Below are 23,385 nucleotides of genomic sequence, written 5' to 3' on the forward strand. Positions count from 1 at the left end.
CTCTATGTTGGGGGCAGAAGGGAGCTGTGGGAAGGGTTTGAGCTCAAGAGCCAGGGAGACAGAGTGTGAAACTTGCGTCTCCACTCACTAGCCAGCTGACCTGGGACAGCTCTGGCCATCGCCTGGCCTTTGTTTCCTCAACTTGAAAAGGGACGTGGTCAAGTGCACCCATCACATGGGGCTACTGGAAGGAGGAGTCAAGTGAGCTCATGTCCGCACAGATCATGGAGCCCTGGGGGTTGAGGAAAGGAGGCTCTGGTTGTTCTGAGGAAGGGAGAAGTCACTCAGGGTGAGCTGTGGCCTTAGAGGCAGAACTGCAGAGAGGTCCTTATTGGAAAGGCAAGTTTCCCATTTTAGGCCCGTTCCCTATATATACACCACTTCTGGAATTCTCTTAACAGGGGAAAGAAAGGATGTCATTGAGTTTTAGAAGAGCTGCAGAAGGATAGAAGCAGGTGAGACTGTGGATGCAACTTTCCCATGGAGGTGGCAACCCAGGATGGGAAGGACACTGGTTCACAGCACAGCATCCTCAGAGGTGGGAAGACGGGGAGAGAGTCAAGGTGCCATTCTCTGCAGAAGTGGGGACACACGTGACCCTGGCATCCTTGCACCCCCTTCCCTCATCCTCTTCAACGGGGCAGGAACTGGATCTGGTACGATGGGGGCAATTTGCCCACCCCGCTCTCCCGGGGAGTGAGGTCAATGTCCTCAGGGGCCACAGGGCTGGCCACGGAGAAGTTCTGGAGGATGGTGGTGAAGAAGAGGAATAATTCGGTGCGGGCGATGCCTTCGCCAAGACAAATACGCTTCCCTGTGGGCACAGAGGTTCACAATGTGGGCACGGGGCAGATGCACAGTCTTTGCCCTGTCACACCCCAAAGCCCAGACACCTGTGTCCATTGCATCAATTTGCATGGGATTCGCCTTTAACATGCAATTCACGCTAGACTCACAGGATTCCCAAACCCTCTGAGAGCAGGTGCAAATCGTTCAGTGGATGTACCTTGCTCATTTCTCCAGGACAGAGTTTGTAGCTCCTGTGCGATTTCCAAAGAGTTCAGAGTTCCGTGGCCCCACAGAAGGTAAGGAGTCACTTCCGCTTGGGTGGGTGTTTGTGTCTGTGTGTGTGTGCACGCGCGCGTGCGAGCGCACACCAGCTCAAATCTGCCTCCACATGTAGGTATGTGCATATTTCTGACTTAACATTTTTCTTGTCTGTTAGGTCTAATATGGGAAGAATAGTACCTATCCTGTAGGGCTACTGTGAAGATAAAGAAGTTAGTGTTTGTTATAATTTGTAGCATAACACCTGGCCAGTAGTAAGGGTCCTGCAAGTGTAGTTAGTACCTTGTGTTTGTTTCTGGGTGTGTGTGGAGGGGAGTTTGCATGAGAGGTGTTTGTCTGGCACTGTGTGTGTGTATACATTTCTGGGTTTCTTCTTATCTCCACCTGTGAGCCATGGGCTTCAGGAATTCCAGAAACAACCATAGCGTACATAACAATCTGTATACGACAGATGGACATAAGATGGGAGTGGAAGGCTTCGCTTTCATCAGAGTCTCAGAGGCATAAGGATCCCCCACAACACTTATAAACCATGGACTTGGAGAGAAGTGAGGACAAAGGGTGCCAGGAAAAAGGCAGAAACCCTGATATACTCTCCTTTACTTAGTATTTCTTAATCTGCAAGACAACAACCTTAGTAAGGTCATTTCAAGGGAAGGTTTGCAGGCATTTCCTAAGCCTTCCAAGGTTTTCTTTTTTTCATTCATTTTTACATTATTTTATTTTATTTTACTTTATTTTATTTTATTCTGATTTTGGCCACGCCACCTGGCTTGCCAGATCTAAGTTCCCCAAGCAGGTATCGAACTCACAACCCCCGCAGAGGAATCACTGAGTCTTAGCCACTGGACCGCCAGGGAATTCCCCCTAAGCCTTCCAAGTTGTTAGACGTTGTGCCTGTTGGAGGCATCTGGGGTAGGATCCACATCTTCTAGGCACATTTAGAAGTTAGGACGCACGAGCTTAGCAATACTCACAGCCTAGCTCCCAGCTGCTTCTTGTCCTGGAACTGGCTCTACAACCAGGCCCATCCCACGACAGCCTCACTTCTCCCTCCCATATTGCCCTCCCCATCCCTGGGGTTGTGCAACTGGACACCCTTTGTCTCAACACCTTTTTGGTTCCGTCTTTCTCCCTGCCCGTGGCCATTTGCGTCCGTCTTTTTCTCTGTCTGTACCTCCAGCCAGGCACTGTTTCTCTGCCTTTCTTCTCTTTAGCTCTTCTTCTTCCGCCTTCTTCCATCGTCTTTAACTCCCTATCTCTGTCCAGTCAGGTCTGATTCTTGTCCACAATGCTCTCTCATTTTTCTTGCTTGGTTTCTGTTTCTTTGTTTGGTTTTTGGGTTTGGTTTGGGGTTTTTTTTGGCTGCCATGCATGGATTGTGGGATCCTATTTCCCTAACCAGGGATCAAACCCGCACGCTAAGCTCAGAGCCCCAACTACTGGACCACAAGGGAATTCCCTCTCTCCTGTGTCAGTCTCCCTGTACAGTTCCCTTTTCTCTCCTTCAGGGTTTCTTCTTCACTACTTACGTCACTCTCTCTTTTTCTCTCTCTGTCTTACTCTGTTTCTCTCCTTCTTCTTCCTCCTCGTCCACCTCCTCCATCTCACATTCACTCAGTCTCTTTCTGCCATTGTCTCTCCTGTCTTTCTCTTGGTCCCTTTCTCTTTCTCACTCACTCTATCCTTATCTATCTGTCTCTGTCTTTATTTGCCACATCTCTGCCACTCTCGGAACTTAGGACACGACTATTGAAAAGAGAAATTGACGATCAGCCCCTGAGCCCACATGTCCCGGGAATTTCACTGAAAATGAAATGAGGAAGGAAGCTGTTGCACTGGGCGGAGCTAGGGGCCCTGGGTCACTGAAGTCACCAGTGCAATTCAAGCCTAGGGACTTGATGCTGGGGTTCACCTTTCTCCCCAAGGATGAGGACCTTGGGCTTTGGGATTTTCCCTGGATGGGGCCAAAGAGTGGAGAATGGGAAGAGAGAGAGGTCAGGGCAGCTCAGGACCCTCCCCGGCTCCCCAGTGCTGGCAGGATACATCCAGACTCCCCCCAGATTCCCAGGCCTTGCCCAGCTGAACCCTTCACCCTTACCTCCTGGAATCCATACCCCAGTCTTCCTGAGTTCTAGTGTCTCAAGGGAGTGATGCTGTCTCCACCTGCAGGCTCTGCCCTTGCTTTTCCCTCTGATGGAACACTATTTCCAGTGGCTGATTCATACCCTCCCACAATGGCTTAGCTTAGAAGTGACTGCTTCAGGGAAGCTTTGCCTCACCAACCCACCATAAGTCATCAGCACTTCCTACTTTATGTTCTCAAAGCCCCCTTTAGAGCACTTATCATAATTGTGATTAATTCTATGAGGAAGAGTTGCCCCTTACTTTAGCCAAGCAGTTCTAAGCACACTGCAAGCATTCATTCATTTCATTATACATTATTTTGGACCATATGATTCCTGTCCGTCTCTCCTGCTGGACTGTAAATTTCTGAGGGCAGGAACTGTGTCTCTGTGTGACTTGTGTGAAGTGTTATCTTCAGCCCCAAAGAAAACACTGGGCTTAGCATAGTGCTAACAGATATTTTATACCAGCGTGCAGAGAGGAGGTTAAAAATAATCCCCCACCATCCAGCTTACCAAGATGTGCCTTTCGGAAGTGATTTCACTTCTCATGGCCCCTCCAGGGTTGCAATGAAGGTGAGACGGCTAACAGGGGTAAAGCACCCGGTGTGTGCTAACTGCTCAATGAACAGGCACCTCTCTTTGATTGTCGCAAGGAGGGGATGGCACCTGCACTCTGGAATGCAGGTCCAGCTTACCTGTGGAGAAGGGCATGAAAGCTTCATTTTTCTTCAGTGCCCCATTGGCATCCAGAAAGTGGTCCGGGTTGAAGGCATCTGGTTTTTCAAAGTAATGCGGGTCATGGAGAGCAGAGCTCAGGATGGGATATACTTCCGTGCCCTGAGGGAGGGTCACAAGATTAGAAGATATTACCATTCCTTCCCCACACCACCCCAAAAGCATGAAACAAGAGTGAGTGGTCAAACCCAAAAGAGGTCAATTTGGAGATGAAGAGAACCCAGGGATGCAGGATGCCCACACACGGGAGAGTCAGGAGCTCAGTGGGGTGATGTACCTTGGGGAGGATGTACCCTCGGAAGTGAGTGTCTTTAGTGACCACGTGGGGCGCACCAATGGGGATGAGGTCCCCAAATCTCTGAATCTCATGGATGACTGCGTCAGTGTACGGCATTTTGGCTCTGTCATCCAGGGCTGGAGGGCGATTCGAGCCAATCACCTGGTCAATCTCCTTGTGGATTCTCTCTGCACAGAAGAGTGGGACGAGTGACCCTCACTGAAAGAGGCATTTCAGCAGGGACACTGCTTGCTATGGGCCAATGGGCCAGGAAAACCCTCTCAGAAAAAGTTAGATCCTTGATACCCCTCAGAGTAACCAGCCTGGGGTGTGGGGAGAAGGGGGTTAACGACAAGAATTCTCACCCATTGATATCTAACGAATGTTATCATTCTCTCCCAACATGCACAGGTAACACACACACACACACACACACACACACACAGACACGTGCACCACAATTTTGCATAGAATTTCAGAGTAAGAACTCAAGGCTACGAACCTGTCAAAATTCCTCCTCTAAGATGAGTAGAAAATGAACTAATATATAGTATGTGTGTTACAGATGAGGCACTGTACTAGGTCCTCAGGAATATAAGAGTAAAACAGATCAATAGATGAACCTATGAACAACTGGATCAATAAATGAATACATCAACTAATCAATCAATGAATTAGTGGGTCAGTTCATGAATGGGTAGACTGATGAATGGAGGAACGTTAATGAATGCATGTATTCTTTACTGATCAAAGACTAATTAATCATTAATTACTAAAGGGTCCATAGGCAAATACATAAATGAACCTGATTAACCAGTGAATCCCATGATGGTTGGAAATTTATGGAAGAATAAGTGAAAGAATAAATTTAAAGGAATAGGCAAATAGAGGAATAGACGGATGGATGGATGGGTTGAATGCTCGGTGTATAAATCAAGGGGGAGTAAATGAGTGAATTATTAAAAGATAACTGAAATCATAAATGGATGAAGGATGAATTGACAAACTGGCTGATGGAAGGATTAAGGTACACAAGCTAGTTTTAGAAAAACAGATGGGTGCATGAATGAGTAAAGGAGCCAAGGAAACAATGACAAATAGTTCCTTCCATGAATCACTCAAAGGATCGACAGATGAATCCATTCATCCAAATAAAGAATGGAAGTGTATGTCCTTAGATGAATCACAGATGACAGAATCAGAGTACACAGGTTAATGAATGAATGAAAGACAGATGGGTCAATGGGTGGGTTGATCTTTAAGAGATCGGGGAAACAGTGGGAAAAATAAGATTGACAGATTGCTTTTTTAGTCTGCACTGTGAAGCTTGTGGGATCTTAGCGCCCTGACCAGGGATGGAACCTGGGGACATGGCAGTGAAAGCGCCAACTCCTAACCACTGGACCTCCAGGTTGACAGATTCTTCATTCAGCCATCCACCAACAGGGCTGGCTTAGTGGGGCTCATTCAAAATTTAGGCTATTGCTGATAAGAGGGGAACGCTGCCTCCATCATTCACAGAGGACCCATAGCCCCATTGCTGCAGCACCCATAGAGGTCAGAAGACCCCCCTGAGTGGCTGTCCCCAGCCTGCCCACCTGCGACATGGGGGTATTTCAGCATGAGCAGGAATCCATAGCGGAGAGTGGTGCTGGTGGTCTCGGTGCCGGCAAAGAAGAGCGACAGGACACTGATGATGAGGTTTTGCTCGTGGAACTCGCTCTTGGGGTTGGACTTCTCCTGGGTCCAGAGGGGCAGGGTTCATGTCAGGGGAGGCTGGGGCCCTGCTGCACACACATCTCTTGGGGTCCCTCCACCTGTTTACGGGTCTCACACCACCTGGCCCATTTCCCTTTTCTCTGTGCTCCGCAAGCCCAACCATATCTCTCTGTGTCTGTCTCAGTCTCTCTTTGCTCTGCCTTGTCTGTTTCAATCCATCTCTCCATCTCCTTAGGACGTTTTTCCCCCTTCCTCTCCCAGCCGCTTTCTGCCTCTGGGGGTCTTTTCACCTGTCACTGTATTTCTCCCCCATGTCCAGAATTTCCTCTCTTTCCCTCTCCTGCCTACCATTGCCCCCTTTCCTCTCCGCCTCTGTTCCCTTCCGAATCCCCCCTCTCATCCTCTGTTCCTCCCTCCCCCCTTCCCCACTCTTCTCCTTTCTCCTCCCTTCTGCTCACCCCGAGTCTTTTTCTCTCCCCTTCCACTCCCATTGCCCTCTCCCAAATCCCACTTTGTCCATGCGGAGTAGGTAGGTGTCGATATAGTCCCGGGGTTCGCTGGGGTCCAGGGTTTCACGGTGCTTCTCCACACTGCGGACGATGAAGGCCTTGACTTCCTGCAGGTTTTTGTAGATTTGCCTGTGTGTGCCAGGAAAGTACTTCAAGAAGCTGGAGTAGAGTTCGAACACCTGCAGGGGAGGAGGGCTGTGAGGTCCTCCTGGGGCTGACCTAGCTGCTCCCAGGGAGGGGCAGTCCTCCTGGGCCCCAGTACCTCGGAAAGGGATCTCTGTCTCTCTCTGTCTCTATCTCTCTGTCCATCTCTCTCTGTCTCTCTGGGTGTCTCTGTCTCCCTGTGGCTCTTGATCTCTCTCTCTGTATCTGAGTCCTTCACTCACTGATTCTAGGTCTCCTCTGATCTCTGATTCTCACATTTTTGTCTTTCTGCATCTTTCCCTCCTCATCCTCATGTCTTTTTCTTGGTCTCTACACACACACACACACACCCATCAATGTCTCTCTCCTTTCCACCCTCTTTATCTCCATGTGTCTCCTTCTCATCCTCCCTCTGGGCTTCCGCTGCCTACCCCAGCCAGTTTGTCTGTTTGGCTCAGACCTCTCTTGGACTCTTTCCACATCTCAGATGTTGTGAATGTGGTATGTCAGACGTTGAGAATGTGGTGCTTACACAGGATGAGGCTGCTGACCGCTTAGGACTATTTATTTACTTGTAGCATATCTCTATGGCTTTTCCTGATGACGCATGTAATACCTAACTTGTTGCAAACAATTTCAAAAAGTGCAGAATGCTATAAAGTATACTGTCATATTCCTCCTTAATCTCCTTCTAGATATAACCATTGTTAGCTCTTTGGCAGACCTCCTTCCAGACTTTCCTTTCTCTGGGGGTCTCTGTGGGAGGAGAAATTTGAAATCATCTGTTGGGCTTGTTCAAATGCTCGCCTTGGACCCCATTCCAGATTTGCTGGGTCTCACTCTCCACTAGGAGGTCACGGGAATTTGTATTTGTGACCGTCGCACATGTGAGTCTGACACACACTCCTGGTTGAGGATGGTAGCTAGGCAGAGGGCTCCACAGTTTAACTTTTTAACTTAATCCACAATACGGGTATTTCCAGGTGAGTTAAGAAAGAGAAATATCATTATTTTCTTTTAAAAGAAGAGCATGTTACTTTATAATCTGGGAGAACATTTTTGAAAAGAAAGAAAGCAGGAGGAGAGATGGGAGAGATGAAGATATATCCTTCTTTCTTTTTAGGTATCCTTGGATTTCTTCAAGTGAGGGGCTTTGCCATAGGTGAAGGTACAGAGGAATCAGGAACAGAGGTGTAGAGCAGAAGACTAGAGAGCCTGAAAGCTTGATTGATTCCTTCTCTTGCTCTCTCTCTCTTTCTCTGTGTGTGTGTGTCTTTGATTCTCTTTCCATTTCCACCTTCTCCATCACTCCCCTCTCTTCCTCTGAGTCTCTCTGTCACGGTTTCACCATCTCTCTCACCATGCAGGTCTCTCTGTCCCTGTCTCTCTCTGTTGTCCTTGCCCCTCTTCCAGTGTGCGGCTGCATTGCCAGTCCCCCAAAGCAGATCAGCCCTCTCCCCTGCCTGGATGTCCACCTCTGCCCCACCCTCTCTGACCTGGCTGGACAAAGAGCTGAGGAGCGCGAAGGACTGGTAGAACATGTCCAGCAGCCGCAGGAACTCGGCATCCCTGTAGGCGAAGCGTTTTCCAAAGACAATGGAGCTGATGATGTTGGCGGTGATGGAATGGAAGAAGAAGGTGGGGTCCTGGAGGGCTCCTAAGGGAGGAGGCGTGGGGCATAGGGCATGGACTCAAATGCCTGAGGAGCCTGTGGCTGCTGCCCATCTTTGTGGCACTCTCCTCCATCACTCAGCCACGATAAGGAAAACAGGAATCATAACAGCTAACACTCGCTAGGCTGTGTCATGTGCCAGGCCCTAGTCTGAGCACCTCACGTATTAGTGTCTTTCCTTCTCATCTCAGCCCTGTGAAAGAGGTGCAGAGCAAGTGTTCAGTCAATTGCATGTGCAATTTCAAGAACTCTGTTCTCCCAGTCCCTTAACTCTCACCCCACCCCCACCTGTTTTCTCCACCTCTGTCATTCTCTGGTCTTCAGGGAACTGTTCTGCACTTGTTAGCTGATGTCTAGATATGCCAGGCTCACCCCAGGTGAAGGGAGGGTGGGCTGTGCACCCAGGAACATCAGGTCAGTGCAGCCTCTCTCCCTGGGTCTCACCTGTCCATCTTCTTTTGTTCCCTTGGAGACCCTTTCCTCAGCCTGTCTGTCTCGAATTTTCTGTGCCTCGATTTCTCTCTGCTGTTGTTTCTCTCTGCCTCTCTGAGTCTCTTCTCTCTTTGTCTTGGTCCCTCCATCTCTGTCTCTTTCTTCTTCTCTGTCTCTGTGTCAGAATCCCTCTGTCTCCTCCTGCCTTTCTCCTCAGTCCCTCTGTCTATATTCCTCTAGAGCTCCCTGTGACTCTGCTTCTGCCTCTCCCTCCCAGCTTCTACATTTATGCCTCATACTCTCTGAAGAAAGGACCCTGTCACCTCTATGTCTCAAACACAGGTGTTTCAGGAATCCAAACCAACCGGAAGTGCCAATGCAGCTTCCCAAGCGCAGAAAAGCCCGACTGTCCCCCTGGCTCAGTGTCAGCTACACACCCAAAGAAAGGAAAACACAGTTTGTGCTTTTCAACATGTCTGTCATTTTCCATTTTCTCTCTTGACTTCGTTTTAGAAGTCCGTTTTTGGCCTTTGACAGATACAATCAAACCATGCATGGGTTTCCTTGAACACCAATAATAACGTGCTACTCTCTGAGTTTATGTCTTTGAGTTTCTCTTCACACTACACTCCCTGCATCTCTCCTGCCCCCTGTGTTTCTCTCCTACCCACCTCTGCCTATCTCTGTGCCGCTCTCTCTCTGCCTGCTTCTCTGTCTGATGATCTCTTGAGCTCTGCCTCTCTCTGTTCCTGCGTCTCTCTGCCCACGTACACCCCTCTGTCTTTCCGCTGCTTTGCACCCACAGCTGCACCGTCTTTGTCTCCTGCCCATCCCCCGGGCTCACCCTGGGATTTCCGCAGCTCCTCCACCAGACACTGGGCCTCCTCCTGAATGCGCTCCTCCACGCTCCTCTTTCCCATCCCGAAGTCTCTCATGGTGGCCAGAGAAAATCGCCGAAGAACCTTCCAACGTTCCCCATTGGAAAAGATCACGCCTGGGAGGCAAGGATTGCAGAGGAAGTTGAAAGGAGACTCTGGGTCCCTCTCCACCCCTCATCCTCCCTTCTCAGACTCACCTTCCCCAATCCTCCTCCTCCATCCCCAGTGCCCTCCCGGTGACCCTGAGGCCCTTACCGTATCCCTGGAAGACTGCTTCAACGACAGCGATTTTCCCCCGGCCAGAGAAGGCTTCAGCCTGGTCCACCAGGGCCTCTCGAATGGCCTCTGTCCCACATAACATGACCACTGGCCGTGGCCCCAGGTACACCGTGAAGACATCCCCGTATTTCCCTCGGAGCTGCCAAGCACACCCACAACCAAGGTTGCTATTAGTCCACATGCAGCTCTGTGGCCATTTCCACTGTTAAGCCATTAAAACACATATAGGGACTTCCGTGGTGGTGCAGTGCTTAAATCTGCCTGCCACTGCAGGGCACACGGGGTCGATCCCTGGGCCAGGAAGATCCCACAAGCCACGAAGCAACTACTCCCTTATGCCACAGCTACGGAGCCCGGGTGCTACAGCTACTGAAGCTGGGGCACCTAGAGCCCATGCTCCTCAACAGGAGAAGCCACCACAATGAGAAGCCCACACACAGCAACGGAGACCCTACACAGCCAACAAACAAACACACAAACAAACACAAAACATATACATTTGTAATTAAACACTTACATATAGATTGATAATGACTGCTGCCCCATGACCTTCCACCCCACTCTGCCTTTCTGCCTCCCAGGACCCACCAACTAAAGGATGAACCCATGACCCAGCCCAATCCACATTGGTTGGAGTGGTTGGTGCCCTAAGCAGTACAGATGGTTAATATTCCTAATATCACCCTTTCCCACATGATATTTGTTGAGCCTGGCCAGATGGCTCTGGCATCTCTCAACTATAGCATCATCGTTCTTGTGACCCAACTTCAACCTCTGTCTGCCTCCTGGCAATTTCCCCAGACAACCACCCTGAACCACCCACCCACTTGGGGGACATGACAGGAAAGTGATGGCCTTCTGAGGGTGTTCCTGAAATTTGAAAACTCATAACGTCAATACAATCACTTGGGAAACTGCTCAACAGTATTTATGGAACCTGGACACACATGCACACACACAAAAGGATATTCATAGATGCCTTACAATAAAATGCTAGCAACATAGGTACAGAATAAACAGCTACTGATGTATTCATACCATGGACTACTCTAGAGCCACGAGGAAGAACAAACCGCTGCTACAGCCAACAACAGGAATGAAACTCACAGGCATATTGTTGAGTGAAAGCAACTAGACCCAAAAGAGTCCATACATCTTAATTCTATTTTTTTTTCTTTTATGATCCCCAAAGTTTCATTTCATTTATGTGAAGTTCAAAAACAGATAACAGGATCCGATGGTGTCAGAATAATGGGAATGTAATGTTTGGAAGGGGGACTTATGGAGGGTTTCTGGGGACAAGCCAAGGTGTTAATTGTCTGTATGTCAGCTACATGAGTATGTTCATTTGTGAGAATTCACTGGGCTGAGCTTCGGCTTTGCGCACTTTTACCCTAAATGTTAAACTTCAATTAAAAGTTGACTTACAGAAAGAGAACGACACATACCATATGATACCACTTACATGTGGAATCCAAAATAGGACACAAACGAACCTACCTACAAACAGAAACCGAATCCAGAAATAGAGAACAGACCAGTAATTGCCCAGGGGGTGGGGTGGAGTGGGAAGTCAGGGTTAGCAGATGTAAGCTCATATATGGAATGGATAAATAACAAGGTCTTACTGTATAGCACAGGGAGCTATAGTCCATATTCTGACAGAAACCATAATGGGAAAGAACATTAAAATAAAGAATGTGTAAGTGCTTGGAAAAAGATGGCGGCGAAATAGAGGGACGTGGAATGCATCCCTCTCCACAGATGCATTGGGAATGTACCAAAAGATGCAATAATTCCCACAGAGAACCAGCTGAACACTAGCAGACGACCTCGGACACCAGAAAGGACCGCAAGGAGCCTGTAATAACCAGTAGGGAGGCATCTAGGATGGCTCAAAGAGGGTGAAGCGGCGGAGCTGTGGCAGACAGGAGGGAGTGAGAAGTATATGGAGGGTCCGCACCGCAGCTCAGCGTTCCTGGACTGAGACGTCGATTCACAGCTGAACAGAGGTCCGGGAGCGGGAGCGTGGGAACCGGAGAGCTGGTTCAGGGTGAGAAACATTGCTGCCAGTAAGGTGACGGACCGAGAGGACAGGAGGGAAGAGGTCCGCAGCGAGGAGTGCCCGCCCCTGAGAGCTGCCCGGCCATGATGGCGGCTGGATGCTGCAGGCTCCCGGGTGGGGTGGAGGAGCCGCGGGCGTAGCCTCTCTCTCTCTTTTGGCGCCTCTGCAACAGGCAGTGGAGAGACGCCCTGTGGGCCACCTATGGTGCTCAGGGATAACAAGTACCTTCAGGCACTCGGGCGGGGCTGGATTAAAACCCCTTGGAACACTGGCAGCAGGGAGGCTGCAGAGAAAAAAAAAAACCCGAGAAAGGCCCAACTCTGAGACTTTCTGTTTACACCTGAGCCACCGGTGTCCCTCTGCAACAGGCACCTCCAAGCCCGATGGAAACCACAGTGCACCAATGCTCACTCACTCCCAGGGAAAAGAGCCACTGTTGTACCCTCTCGCTCCACACACACTGACGCTTACAGACAAACAATAAAGGAAGCTCTGCTGGCCACAGAATAATGCAAAAAAACCCAAGGCGAGTAGAAGGACACTTACAGCTGAGACTCAAAGGAAACAGAAATATTAACATTAGTCTGAGGCTTGGACAGTCTTCTATAAACACCTCTAATGCCAGGACAAGCAACCCCAAAAGTCTGGACAGCCATGAAGAAACAACGGAACACCATGCAGGCAAAGGAGCAGGAAAAAGACCCACAAGACCAAATAAATGAGGAGGAAATAGGGAAAATGCCTGAAAAAGAATTCAGAGTAATGATAGCAAAAATGATACAAAATGTCGATAACAAAATAGAGAAAGTACAAGAAACAATTTCTAAGAACTCAGAAAAATAAACAGTAATGGATAACAAAATAACTGAAATTAAAACTACTCTAGATGCTATAACCAGCAGAATGACTGAGGCAGAAGAACGAATAAGTGAGTTGGAAGATAGAATGGGGGAAATAAACGCCACAGAGCAGGAAAAAGAAAAAAGAATAAAAAGAATAGAAGACAGTCTCAGAGACCTCAGTGATAACATTAAGTGCACCAACATTCGAATTATAGGCATCCCAGAAGAAGAAGAAAAAAAGAAAGGGTCTGAAAAAATATTTGAAGAGGTTCTAGTGGAAAACTTCCCCAACATGGGAAAGGAAATAATTCACCAAGTCCAAGAAGCACAGAGAGTCCCATACAGAATAAACCCAAGGAGAAATACACCAAGGCACATATTAATCAAACTAATGACAATTAAACACAAAGAAAAAATATTAAAAGCAGCAAGAGAAAAGCAACAAATAACATATAAGGGAAAACCCATCAGGATAACAGCTGACCTTTCTACAGAAACTCTGCAGGCCAGAAGGGAATGGCAGGATATACTGAAAGTCCTGAAAGAGAGAAACCTACAGCCAAGAATACTCTACCCAGCAAGAATCTCATTCAGACTTGAGGGAGAAATCAAAAGCTTTCCAGACAAGCAAAAGTTAAGAGAATTCAGCACCACCAAACCAGCCTTACAACAAGTGCTAAAGGAACTTCTCTAAGTAGGAAACACAAGAAAAGGAAAACACCTACAAATACAAACCCAAAACAATTAAGAAAATGGTCATTGGAACACACATGTCAATAATCACCTTAACTGTAAATGGATTAAATGCTCCAACCAAAAGACACAGACTGGCTGAATGGATACAAAAACAAGACCCTTCTATATGCTGCCTACAAGAAACCCACTTCAGACCAAGGGATACATATAAACTGAAAGTAAAGGGATGGGAAAAGATATTCCATGCAAATGGAAGTCAAAAGAAAGCTGGAGTAGCAATACTCATATCAGACAAATTAGACTTGAAAGTAAAGACTATTAAAAGAGACAAGGAAGGATACTACCTAATGATCAAGGGATCCATTCAAGAAGAACATATCACAATGGTAAATATCTATGCCCCCAACATAGGAGCACCTCAATACATAAGGCAAATGCTAACAGCTATAAAAGGGGACATTGACAGTAACACAATAATAGTGGGAGACTTGAACACCCCACTTATATCAATGGACAGATCACCCAAACAGAAAATAAATAAAGACACACAAGCTTTAAATGACACATTAGATTATCTTGACTTAATTGATATTTATAGGATATTCCATCCAAAAACGACAGACTACACTTTCTTCTCAAGTGCACACAGAATATTTTCCAGGATAGATCACATCTTGGGTCACAAATCAAACCTCGGCAAATTCAAGAAAACTGAAATCATATCAAGCATCTTCTCAGACCACGCCATGAGACTAGATATCAATTACAGGAAAAAAACTGCAAAAAATACAAACACATGGAGACTAAACAATTCACTATTAAACAACCAAGAAATCACTAAAGAAATGAAGGAGGAAATCAAAAAATATCTAGAAACAAATGACAACGAAAACACAACAACCCAAAACCTATGGGACACAGCAAAAGCAGTTCTAAGAGGGAAGTTTATAGCATTACAGTCCTACCTTAAGAAACAAGAAAATTATCGAATAAACAACCTAAACTTACACCTAAAACAATTAGAAAAAGAAGAACAAAGAAACCCCAATGTGAGCAGAAGGAAAGAAATCATAAAGATCAGAGCAGAAATAAATGAAAAAGAAAGGAAGGAAGCAATAGCAAAAATTAGTAAAACTAAAAGCTGGTTCTTTGAGAAGATTAACAAAATTGATAAACCATTAGCCAGACTCATCAAGAAAAAAAGGGAGAAGATGCAAATCAACAGAATTAGAAATGAAAAAGGAGAAGTCACAACAGACACCTCAGAAATACAAAACATCATGAGAGACTACTACAAGCAACTATATGCCAATCAATTGGATAACCTGGAAGAAATGGATACATTCTTAGAAAAATACAATCTTCCAAGACTGAACCAGGAAGAAATAGAAACCATGAACAGACCAATCACAAGTACGGAAATTGAGGCAGTGATTAAAAATCTCCCAACACACAAAAGCCCAGGACCAGACGAATTCAAGGGTGAATTCTATCAAACATTTTGAGAGAGCTAACACCTATCCTTCTCAAACTCTTCCAAAATATTGCAGAAGGCGAAACACTCCCAAACTCATTCTATGAGGCCACCATCACGCTGATACCAAAACCAGGCAAAGATGTCACAAAAAAAGAAAATTACAGACCAATATCACTGATGAATATAGATGCAAAAATCCTCAACAAAACACTAGCTAACAGAATCCAACAGCACATTAAACAAATCATACACCATGATCAAGTGGGGTTTATCCCTGGGATGCAAGGATTCTTCAACATACGCAAATCAATCAACGTGATACATCATATCAGCAAATTGAAGGATAAAAACCATATGATCATCTCAATAGATGCAGGAAAAGCTTTTGACAAAGTTCAACATCATTTATGATCAAAGCTCTCCAGAAAATGGGCATAGAAGGAAATTACCTCAACATAATAAAAGCCATATATGAGAAACCAAAAGCCAACATCGTTCTCAATGGGGAAAAACTGAAAGAATTCCCTCTAAGAACAGGAACAAGACAAGGGTGTCCACCCTCACCATTATTATTCAACATAGTTTTGGAAGTTTTAGCCACAGCAATCAGAGAAGAACAAGAAATCAAAGGAATCCAAATTGGAAAAGAAGAAGTAAAATTGTCACTCTTTGCAGATGACATGATATTATATATAGAAAACCCTAAAGACTCTACCAGAAAACTGCTAGCACTCATTGATGAGTTTAGTCAAGTAGCAGGATACAAAATGAATGCACAGAAATCTCTTGCATTCCTATACACTAACAACAGAAGAGCAGAAAGAGAAATTAAGGAAACTCTCCCATTTACCATTGCAACAAAAAGAATAAAATACCTAGGAATACACCTGCCTAAGGAGGCAAAAGACCTGTATGCAGAAAACTTTAAGACACGGATGAAAGAAATCAAAGACGACACAAACAGATGGAGGGATATACCATGTTCCTGGATTGGAAGAACCAACATAGTGAAAATGACTGTACTACCCAAAGCAGTTTACAGATTCAATGCAATCCCGATCAAATTACCAATGGTATTTTTCACAGAACTAGAGCAAGAAATCTTATGATTTGTATGGAAACGCAAAAGACCCCGAATAGCCAAAGCAATCTTGAGAAGGAAAAATGGAGTTGGTGGAATCAGGCTTCCTGACTTCAAACTATACTACAAGGCCATAGTGATCAAGACAGTATGGTACTGGCACAAAAATAGAAAGGAAGATCAATGGAATAGAATAGAGAACTCAGAAGTAAGCCCAAACACATATGGGCACCTTATCTTTGACAAAGGAGGCACGAATATACAATGGAAAAAAGACAGCCTCTTCAATAAGTGGTGCTGGGAAAATTGGACAGCTACATGTAAAAGAATGAAATTAGAACACTTCCTAACACCATACACAAAAATAAACTCCAAATGGATTAAAGGCCTACATGTAAGGCCAGACACTATCAAACTCCTAGAGGAAAACATAGGCAGAACACTCTATGACGTACATCAAAGCAAGATCCTTTTTGACCCACCTGCTAGAATCATGGAAATAAAATCAAGAATAAACAAATGGGACCTCATGAAACTTAGAAGCTTCGCACAGTGAAAGAAACCATGAACAAGATTAGAAGTCAACCCTCAGAATGGGAAAAAAAATAGTTGCCTACGAAACAACGGACAAAGGATTAACTTCCAAAATATACAAGCAGCGCATGAAGCTTAATACCAAAAAAGCAAATAACTGAAACCACAAATGGGCGGAAGACCTAAATAGACATTTCTGCAAAGAAGACATACAGATGGCCAACAAACACATGAAAAGATGCTCAACATCACTACTCATCAGAGAAATGCAAGTCAAAGCCACAGTGAGGTATCACCTCACACCGATCAGAATGCCATCATCACAAAATCTGGAAACCACAAATGTTGGAGAGGGTGTGGAGAAAAGGGAACTCTCCTGCACTGTTGGTGGGAATGTAAGTTGGTACAGCCACTATGAAAAACAGTTTGGAGGTTCCTTAAAAAACTACAAATGGAACTACCATATGATCCAGTAATCCCACTCCTGGGCATATACCCAAAGAAAACCATAATCCCAAAAGAAACTTGTACCATAATGTTTATTGCATCACTATTTACAATAGCCAGGACATGGAAGCAACCTAAATGCCCATCAACAAATGAATGGATAAAGAAGATGTGGCATATATACACCATGGAATATTACTCAGCTATAAAAAGGGATGAGATGGAGCTATATGTAATGAGGTGGATAGACCTACAGTCTGTCATACAGAGTGAAGTAAGTCAGAAAGAGAATGACAAATATTGACTGGGGACCTCGAGGTTTGGGAGGGGGCGTGGGGTGAAGGGGAAGCTGAGACGAAGCGAGAGAGTAGCACAGACATATATATACTACCAACTGTAAAATAGATAGTCAGTGGGAAGTTGTTGTATAACAAAGGGAGTCCAATTCGAGGATGGAAGATGCCTTAGAGGACTGGGACGGGGAGGGTGTGGGAGACTCGAGGTGGGGGAGTCAAGGGAGGGAGGGAATACGGGGATATGTGTATAAAAACAGATGATTGAACCTGGTGTACCCCCAAAAAAATAAAAAAATAAAAATATAAAAATATAAAAAGATTTAAAAAAAAGAAAATAAAAACAAAAAAAACAAAAAACACAAAAACAAACAAACAAACAAAAAACAAATGAATGGATAAAGAAGATGTGATATATATATACAATGGAATATTACTCAGCTATAAAAAGGTATGAGATGGAGCTACATGTAATGAGGTGAAAAGACCTAGAGTCTGTCATACAGAGTGAAGTAAGTCAGAAAGAGAAAGACAAATATTGTATGCTAACTCACATATACGGAATCTAAAAATGGTACTGATGAACCCAGTGACAGGACAAGAATAAGGACGCAGATGCAGAGAATGGACTGGAGAATTCGAGGTTTGGGGGGGCGGGGGGTGAAGGGGAAGCTGAGACGAAGTGAGAGAGTAGCACAGACATATATATACTACCAACTGTAAAATAGATAGCCAGTGGGAAGTTGTTGTATAACAAAGGGAGTTCAACTCGAGGATGGAAGATGCCTTAGAGGACTGGGACGGGGAGAGTGGGGGGGAGTGGAAGGAGGGAGGGAATACGGGGATATGTGTATAAAAACAGATGATTGAACTTGGTGTACCCCCCAAAAAATAATAAATTTTAAAAAAAGAATGCATATGTATATATAACTGAATCACTTTGCCATATAGCAGAAATTAATACAACATTGTAAATCAACTCTACTTCAATTTAAAAATTTGATTTAAACATTGACTTAAAATTATAAAAAGGTGAAATTCACTCAAAATTCTCTCACGTTGATCTCTGAAAAGCCTCCTTGCTGGTCTCCCTACTTCCATTCCTGTGCCGCCTGCAATCCTTTCACCACCCACTCCACCACACAGTGAAGCCAGAGCCGTCCCATTAAAACGTAAATTAATATCTTGAACCTGCTCCAAACTCTCCAGTGCTCCTGCTGCCCTGAGAATAGGACCTGCAGTCTCCACTGTACTTGACACGGTCTACGTGGCATTGTCCCATCACCCCTCTCACTTCTTCTCCAATTCACCCCTTGGCTCACACACATCCGGCCTCCCTGCGGTCCCCAAACATGTTAAGCTTGCTCCTTCAGGGTTCTTGGATCTGTCTCTCTCTGGTATCTTCCACCTGCATCTTTCACAGTGTCTGCTCAGAAACAAGGCAAGACAGAGCCTTTCCCTCACCACTCAGTCGAAAGTAGCCCCCACCACTTTCAAAGGTATCACCCTGCTTTATTTGAATCACAGCTCTTATTGACCTAATATTTCCTTCTTCATTTATTTTGTGGGCCGTGTCCAATGCCACATCATCAATGCCTAGACTACTCCCCGGCACACAGAAGATGCCCAGTAAATTACCACTGAAGGAGTGAATAAGTGAATGAGTGGTGGTTACTTGAGTGTCCTCCATGTAAGGAGCATTTACTATACACCAGGCTCCACACACTAGGTAGTCCTCACAAAGATCTCATAAGGCAGGCTTTCTTACATCACCAACGCATTTTACCAAAGAGAAGTGAAGGTTCAGTAAGAGTGTTACTATATACTCAACTACCTAGAACACAAACCCACGTCTGTCTGACTCCCGAAGGATCTGGAAGCAAATCATGACACTCACAAGCCCATGCCCTCTTTTTCCCTCCTTCCCTCAATCTCCCTCATCTTCTCTCCCATGTCTCTCTCCAAGGATGCAATGATAATGGAGGATCATGGGTGGTCCACTGGTAGTCCAAGCTTTCACTGCAGGGATCCTGGGATCAATCCCTGATAGGGGAATTAAAATCCCTCAAGCTGTGAGGTGCAGGGAAAAGAAAAAGAATGGAGGATAATGGACACATAGAGGATCTCCTTGCAAGGTCTATAGAAGAGATGTAGGGGGTCTGAAACGTGCAAAGTTTTCTGCAGAATACATGTGAGTATTTCTAGGGGAGGGAACCCACAGCCTTCATTAAATTCCCAGAGTATGTAGAGATCCCCTAATTATTAGCCAGCTCCATCTATGGAGGAGAAAAAGGGGCCTCCACGCTGGATCCCAGCTTCCCTCTGTGAAGTCCTCGGCAATGTGGCTGTGGACCAGGGCCTTCCCTGCGCTGAATCTCACTGTCCATTCCTCTAAGATGAGGATAACACATCTCCTAGCCCACAAGGTTGTTGTAACTGACACCTGAGGAATTCCCACAAAAATACAGATAAATCCTAGCCACATAATTCTGAGGGAAGAAACTAAGTCTAGGCATTTCCAGGAAAGCATGGTGTATAGCCTAGTGATACACTGAAGACAATGAAAACCAAATACTATGCACTTGGGGGCCTCCACATCTATGAGAAAACACTCTCTGTTAAAACCAAACGGGTGTCAAGCCCAAGATTCAGGAGTGTGGTCCCCACGGGGCATGGCGGAGGTATGGGGAAGGGGACAGAAGAGCCAGGGGTTTATGGAAGTTATAGTCGTGTTCCCGCTCTCCAGCTGGGGAGTGGGCTCATGGATGTGGGTTTCCTTATTAATACATAAATAGATAATCACACATGAAATCCTGCCTGGAAAGCAGTGATCTACAGCCTGGTAAACACTCCACAGTGTCAGCTACTCTTATAGCGCATTAATGTTCATTATTGGTAAGCACTCTGTCCCGGACCTTGCGTCCTGCTCTTCCTCCCCCTTCCCTGTTGTCCCAGTGCTGACATGGGCCAGTCTTGCCGTCTTTTGGTTGCCGAGGAAGAACCTGTTTGACTGGTGCTGAGGTAGGAGATAGATGGGCCCCTGGGCTAGACAGCTGGTGTTTGTCAAGCAGAGTAAAATTGAAACTTTGTTCTCACCCACACACTCCAAGGACAAACTAGTGGCAGAAGCTGAGCTCTGCTGAAGGAAAGAGATAAGATGAGCACGCTGAGGTCATGGAAGACGTTCCTGACTGCACAAGTGCAAGAGGGCATCTTGGGGGTCGAAAAGGGAAGAGGCTGCACCCCATAATACGTGTGGACATACACCCCACAATACGTGTGGACATCTGCGCAGTGGGATCCATCTGAGCAAAAAGTTACACACACATTTGGAGGAGGGTCCCTAGAACAGATCAGGTGTGGTAAAAGAAACAAGATAATTGGCCAAGGTAAACAAAGACTGGAAGGCTGACTTATACAAGTACTTAAATCGCCTCGTTCCTGCATTCCTCATTCAGGACGCCCGCACTCCTCTCCAGGTGTGTCCTTCTGACTTGTTTCTGTCTTCAAGAAACAAACTCCTCCTCTGTGTACTCTCCCGTACCTTATGCGGTGCCTCTAACAATCAACGTTGTACCTGTTTATACAGTTTTTTCCTCCTTGAAACATTCTTGCTTTCAAATGGGGGAAAGAGGCAGGGCCACGTGGCTTCTAGCCTCTAGCCCCTGGTGGTCCAGTGGTTAGGACTGCTGGGTTTCATTCAGGCTAGCCAGGCTCCATTCCTGGGCAAGGAACTACGATCTCTCCTCAGGACTGCTCACGGCTCTCTCTTCGAAATCAGTGCTCCCGCCCCTTTTTCCTCTTTCGTCCCATAGCAGGCAGGCACGCAGAGACTTGGCAGAAGGGAACAGAGGATCCTGGATGTCTGTACCCGTGTTGTACACCCAGACACCACTGCGTGGCTCCCTGCCCGCCCCCAGGGACAGTGCCCACACACTTCCAACCGAGTGAGGGACACCTCTATCTGACCGCCATCCACCAGGCTTCAGTCCCATGCCCCTTACGCACCAACCTGCGCGCACCCCACTCCTGAGCCTGGAAGCCTGCCTCCCTCCTCCTGTTGAGGGATCCCCCAGTACGGGAGCAGGGAGCCACCCTCAGATCCCCACCGCCGGCATCTCACCCTCAGGAAGGATTTGAGCAGGCCTCTTCTGTCCATCTGCAGAAGGTTCCCCAGGAAGGGCAGAGGATGGGGGCCTGGCGGGAGGCGGCCATGGGCCTTTGGGCGGCCTCTGGCCAGGAGAAGCAAGAGTCCCGAGAGCAGAGCAAGAAAGAGGAGCAGGCTGAGCTCCATGGCCCCGGTCTGACTGCCTTCCAACCCACTGCGGCCTCTGGCTGAGCCTTTTATCCTGAGCCTGCCTCCCCACCCAGTTGTGTAACTTCATCCATTCCCTGGCGTCGTCCAAGAGTGTGAACTTAAAAGAGAAGTGCAGGGGAACCCATACTCCCTGCTCCACCAGCCATGTGACCTGCTCACGCCCTAGCTGCACTCCCTCCCTAGACCTTGGCAGAGATACCATGGTAGAGATACCAAGGTCCACATGAGTGTGTGTGTGTGTGTGTGTGTGTGTGTGTGTTGGAGGAGCATGCGCTGTCTCCTCTTTGGGCTGTGTTTGTGGGTCTGTGCGTGCACATGTTGGTCTGTGTGTGCTTGCATGATTCTTACACATGGAAGAGGGTTTGTATTTCTGTGAACACTCTGATGTGTGTTTCTGTGCATGAGTCTGCATGCGCTTATGGGTGTATTTTGGCTGTGTGAGGACTTCTATGTATGTATATGCTTTCATACCTGAAGGTGTGTTTGCATTTTTGTGGTGCGGGTGGGGGTGTGTGTGTCTGTGTGTGTGTGGGCGTCAGCCAGTCCCTGTCCTTAGAGGGCCTGCAGATGTTCAGCATCTCTCTCTCTGCAGTCCCCCGTCTTTTGCCCTCCCTTCTGTGACAGCCACACATGGAAGTGATAGGAGAAACAGATCAAGGACAGGGGGAGACAGAGAACTGCTGAGACTTGGAGGTGGAGAGAGACAGAGAGACTGAGAACTGGCAGGTGGCTCAGTCGGGTCTTTGGATTTCTGATTGCTCTGAGTTCTCTCCCTGCCTCCTGCTCTGTCTTCACAGTTGTGGGACTTTTCTCTGACCCTCACCAACACTCTGTCTGTGTGTGTCTCTCCCTCCTGCTACCTCTCTCTGTCTCAGTGTCTCTTTTCCATCTTTAGACGCTGAGCTCCAGGAGCACAGAGACTGCGTGCAGTTGGATTGCTGTCCACTGGTTTCTGTCTGTCTCTAGCATCCCCCTGAGCCCACCCACCCAGCCTCTGGCAAGCTCAATCTGTATTGACTGAATATATGAGTGATTGTGCCCAGGTACACCTGTCGTGGCCTGGGCCTGGCTTTCCCCCTCTCTCTGACTCTCTCCTTTAGAAGGGGGTGGCGGTATCTGTCTTGCAATGTTAGGCCAACCTCTTGTGGACCCAGGACTCTGACCCCAGCAGTTGAGTCATATTCCTCTGACGCAGGGTCTCTTGATTTCTTGAAGGCGTGGAACCTGCGCTTTCCTGACCTTGGAGAGATGCCACCATGGACTTTCCTGAACCCAGGTCCTGGCTCCTGCTGTGCTGTGTGACCTGGCACTGAGCTTGGCTCCTCATTCTAGGCACAGGAATCACTGATGGGGAGGCATGAAGTCCTTTACACAGAGGAACTCACTTAATCCTCACTGTATAGGTAGAGTGAAGGACAGAGAGGTTAAGATCTTGTTCAAGGTCACACAGCCATCTAGAGGTACAAACAGGAATCAAACCCAGACAGTCTAGTTCCAGAGCCTGTTATTTCAGCCACTTAACTGTGCTGCCTTTCTCAGAGAAATGCAGAGACACACAGAGAGATAGCAGACAAGGAGAAGCAGAAGGAAAAAGAGATAGAAAGGGTGAGAGGCAGACGAGGACAGCAAGTTCAGGGGGAAAGAGTCCTATGGGTAAATAAGCAAGGGAGAGGCTGGGTTAAACAAAGGTAGAGTGCTTTCTTTCCTGCAGGACTTCTCAGGGCCTTTACATTGCTAATGGGCGCTGTCAATAACTCACCAAGAGGGGAGGGGAACAGACAGCAGCTCCC

At 46.7% G+C, this 23,385-nt stretch overlaps 1 protein-coding gene across 1 annotated transcript; it reads right to left on the minus strand.

Moving 5' to 3' along the window:
- Positions 1 to 481: 481 nt before the first annotated feature.
- LOC130838626 (cytochrome P450 2B11-like) lies at positions 482 to 21,594 on the minus strand. The gene is made up of 9 exons (XM_057712009.1): positions 21,401 to 21,594; positions 9,819 to 9,981; positions 9,530 to 9,679; positions 8,078 to 8,238; positions 6,440 to 6,616; positions 5,808 to 5,949; positions 4,210 to 4,397; positions 3,893 to 4,034; positions 482 to 814 (listed from the first exon to the last, which is right to left on the minus strand). Exons 1-9 carry the CDS (start codon positions 21,569 to 21,571, stop codon positions 633 to 635), a joined length of 1,476 nt encoding a protein of 491 aa, XP_057567992.1. The 5' UTR covers positions 21,572 to 21,594; the 3' UTR covers positions 482 to 632.
- Between the last annotated feature and the right edge of the window lie 1,791 nt (positions 21,595 to 23,385).

This window comes from Hippopotamus amphibius, chromosome 16 (assembly GCF_030028045.1).
Source record: "Hippopotamus amphibius kiboko isolate mHipAmp2 chromosome 16, mHipAmp2.hap2, whole genome shotgun sequence".
Lineage (NCBI taxonomy): Eukaryota > Metazoa > Chordata > Mammalia > Artiodactyla > Hippopotamidae > Hippopotamus > Hippopotamus amphibius.

Bases quoted from the DNA above. Each gene is read 5' to 3' on its own strand.
- LOC130838626 (XM_057712009.1), bottom strand. From the start codon at position 21,571: ATGGAGCTCAGCCTGCTCCTCTTTCTTGCTCTGCTCTCGGGACTCTTG. The intron at 9,680-9,818 runs GTAAGGGCCTCA...CTTGCCTCCCAG, and splicing joins AGCAGTCTTCCAGGGATACG to GCGTGATCTTTTCCAATGGG. The intron at 6,617-8,077 runs GTCAGAGAGGGT...CCTCCCCTGCAG, and splicing joins TCAGCTCTTTGTCCAGCCAG to GTGTTCGAACTCTACTCCAG.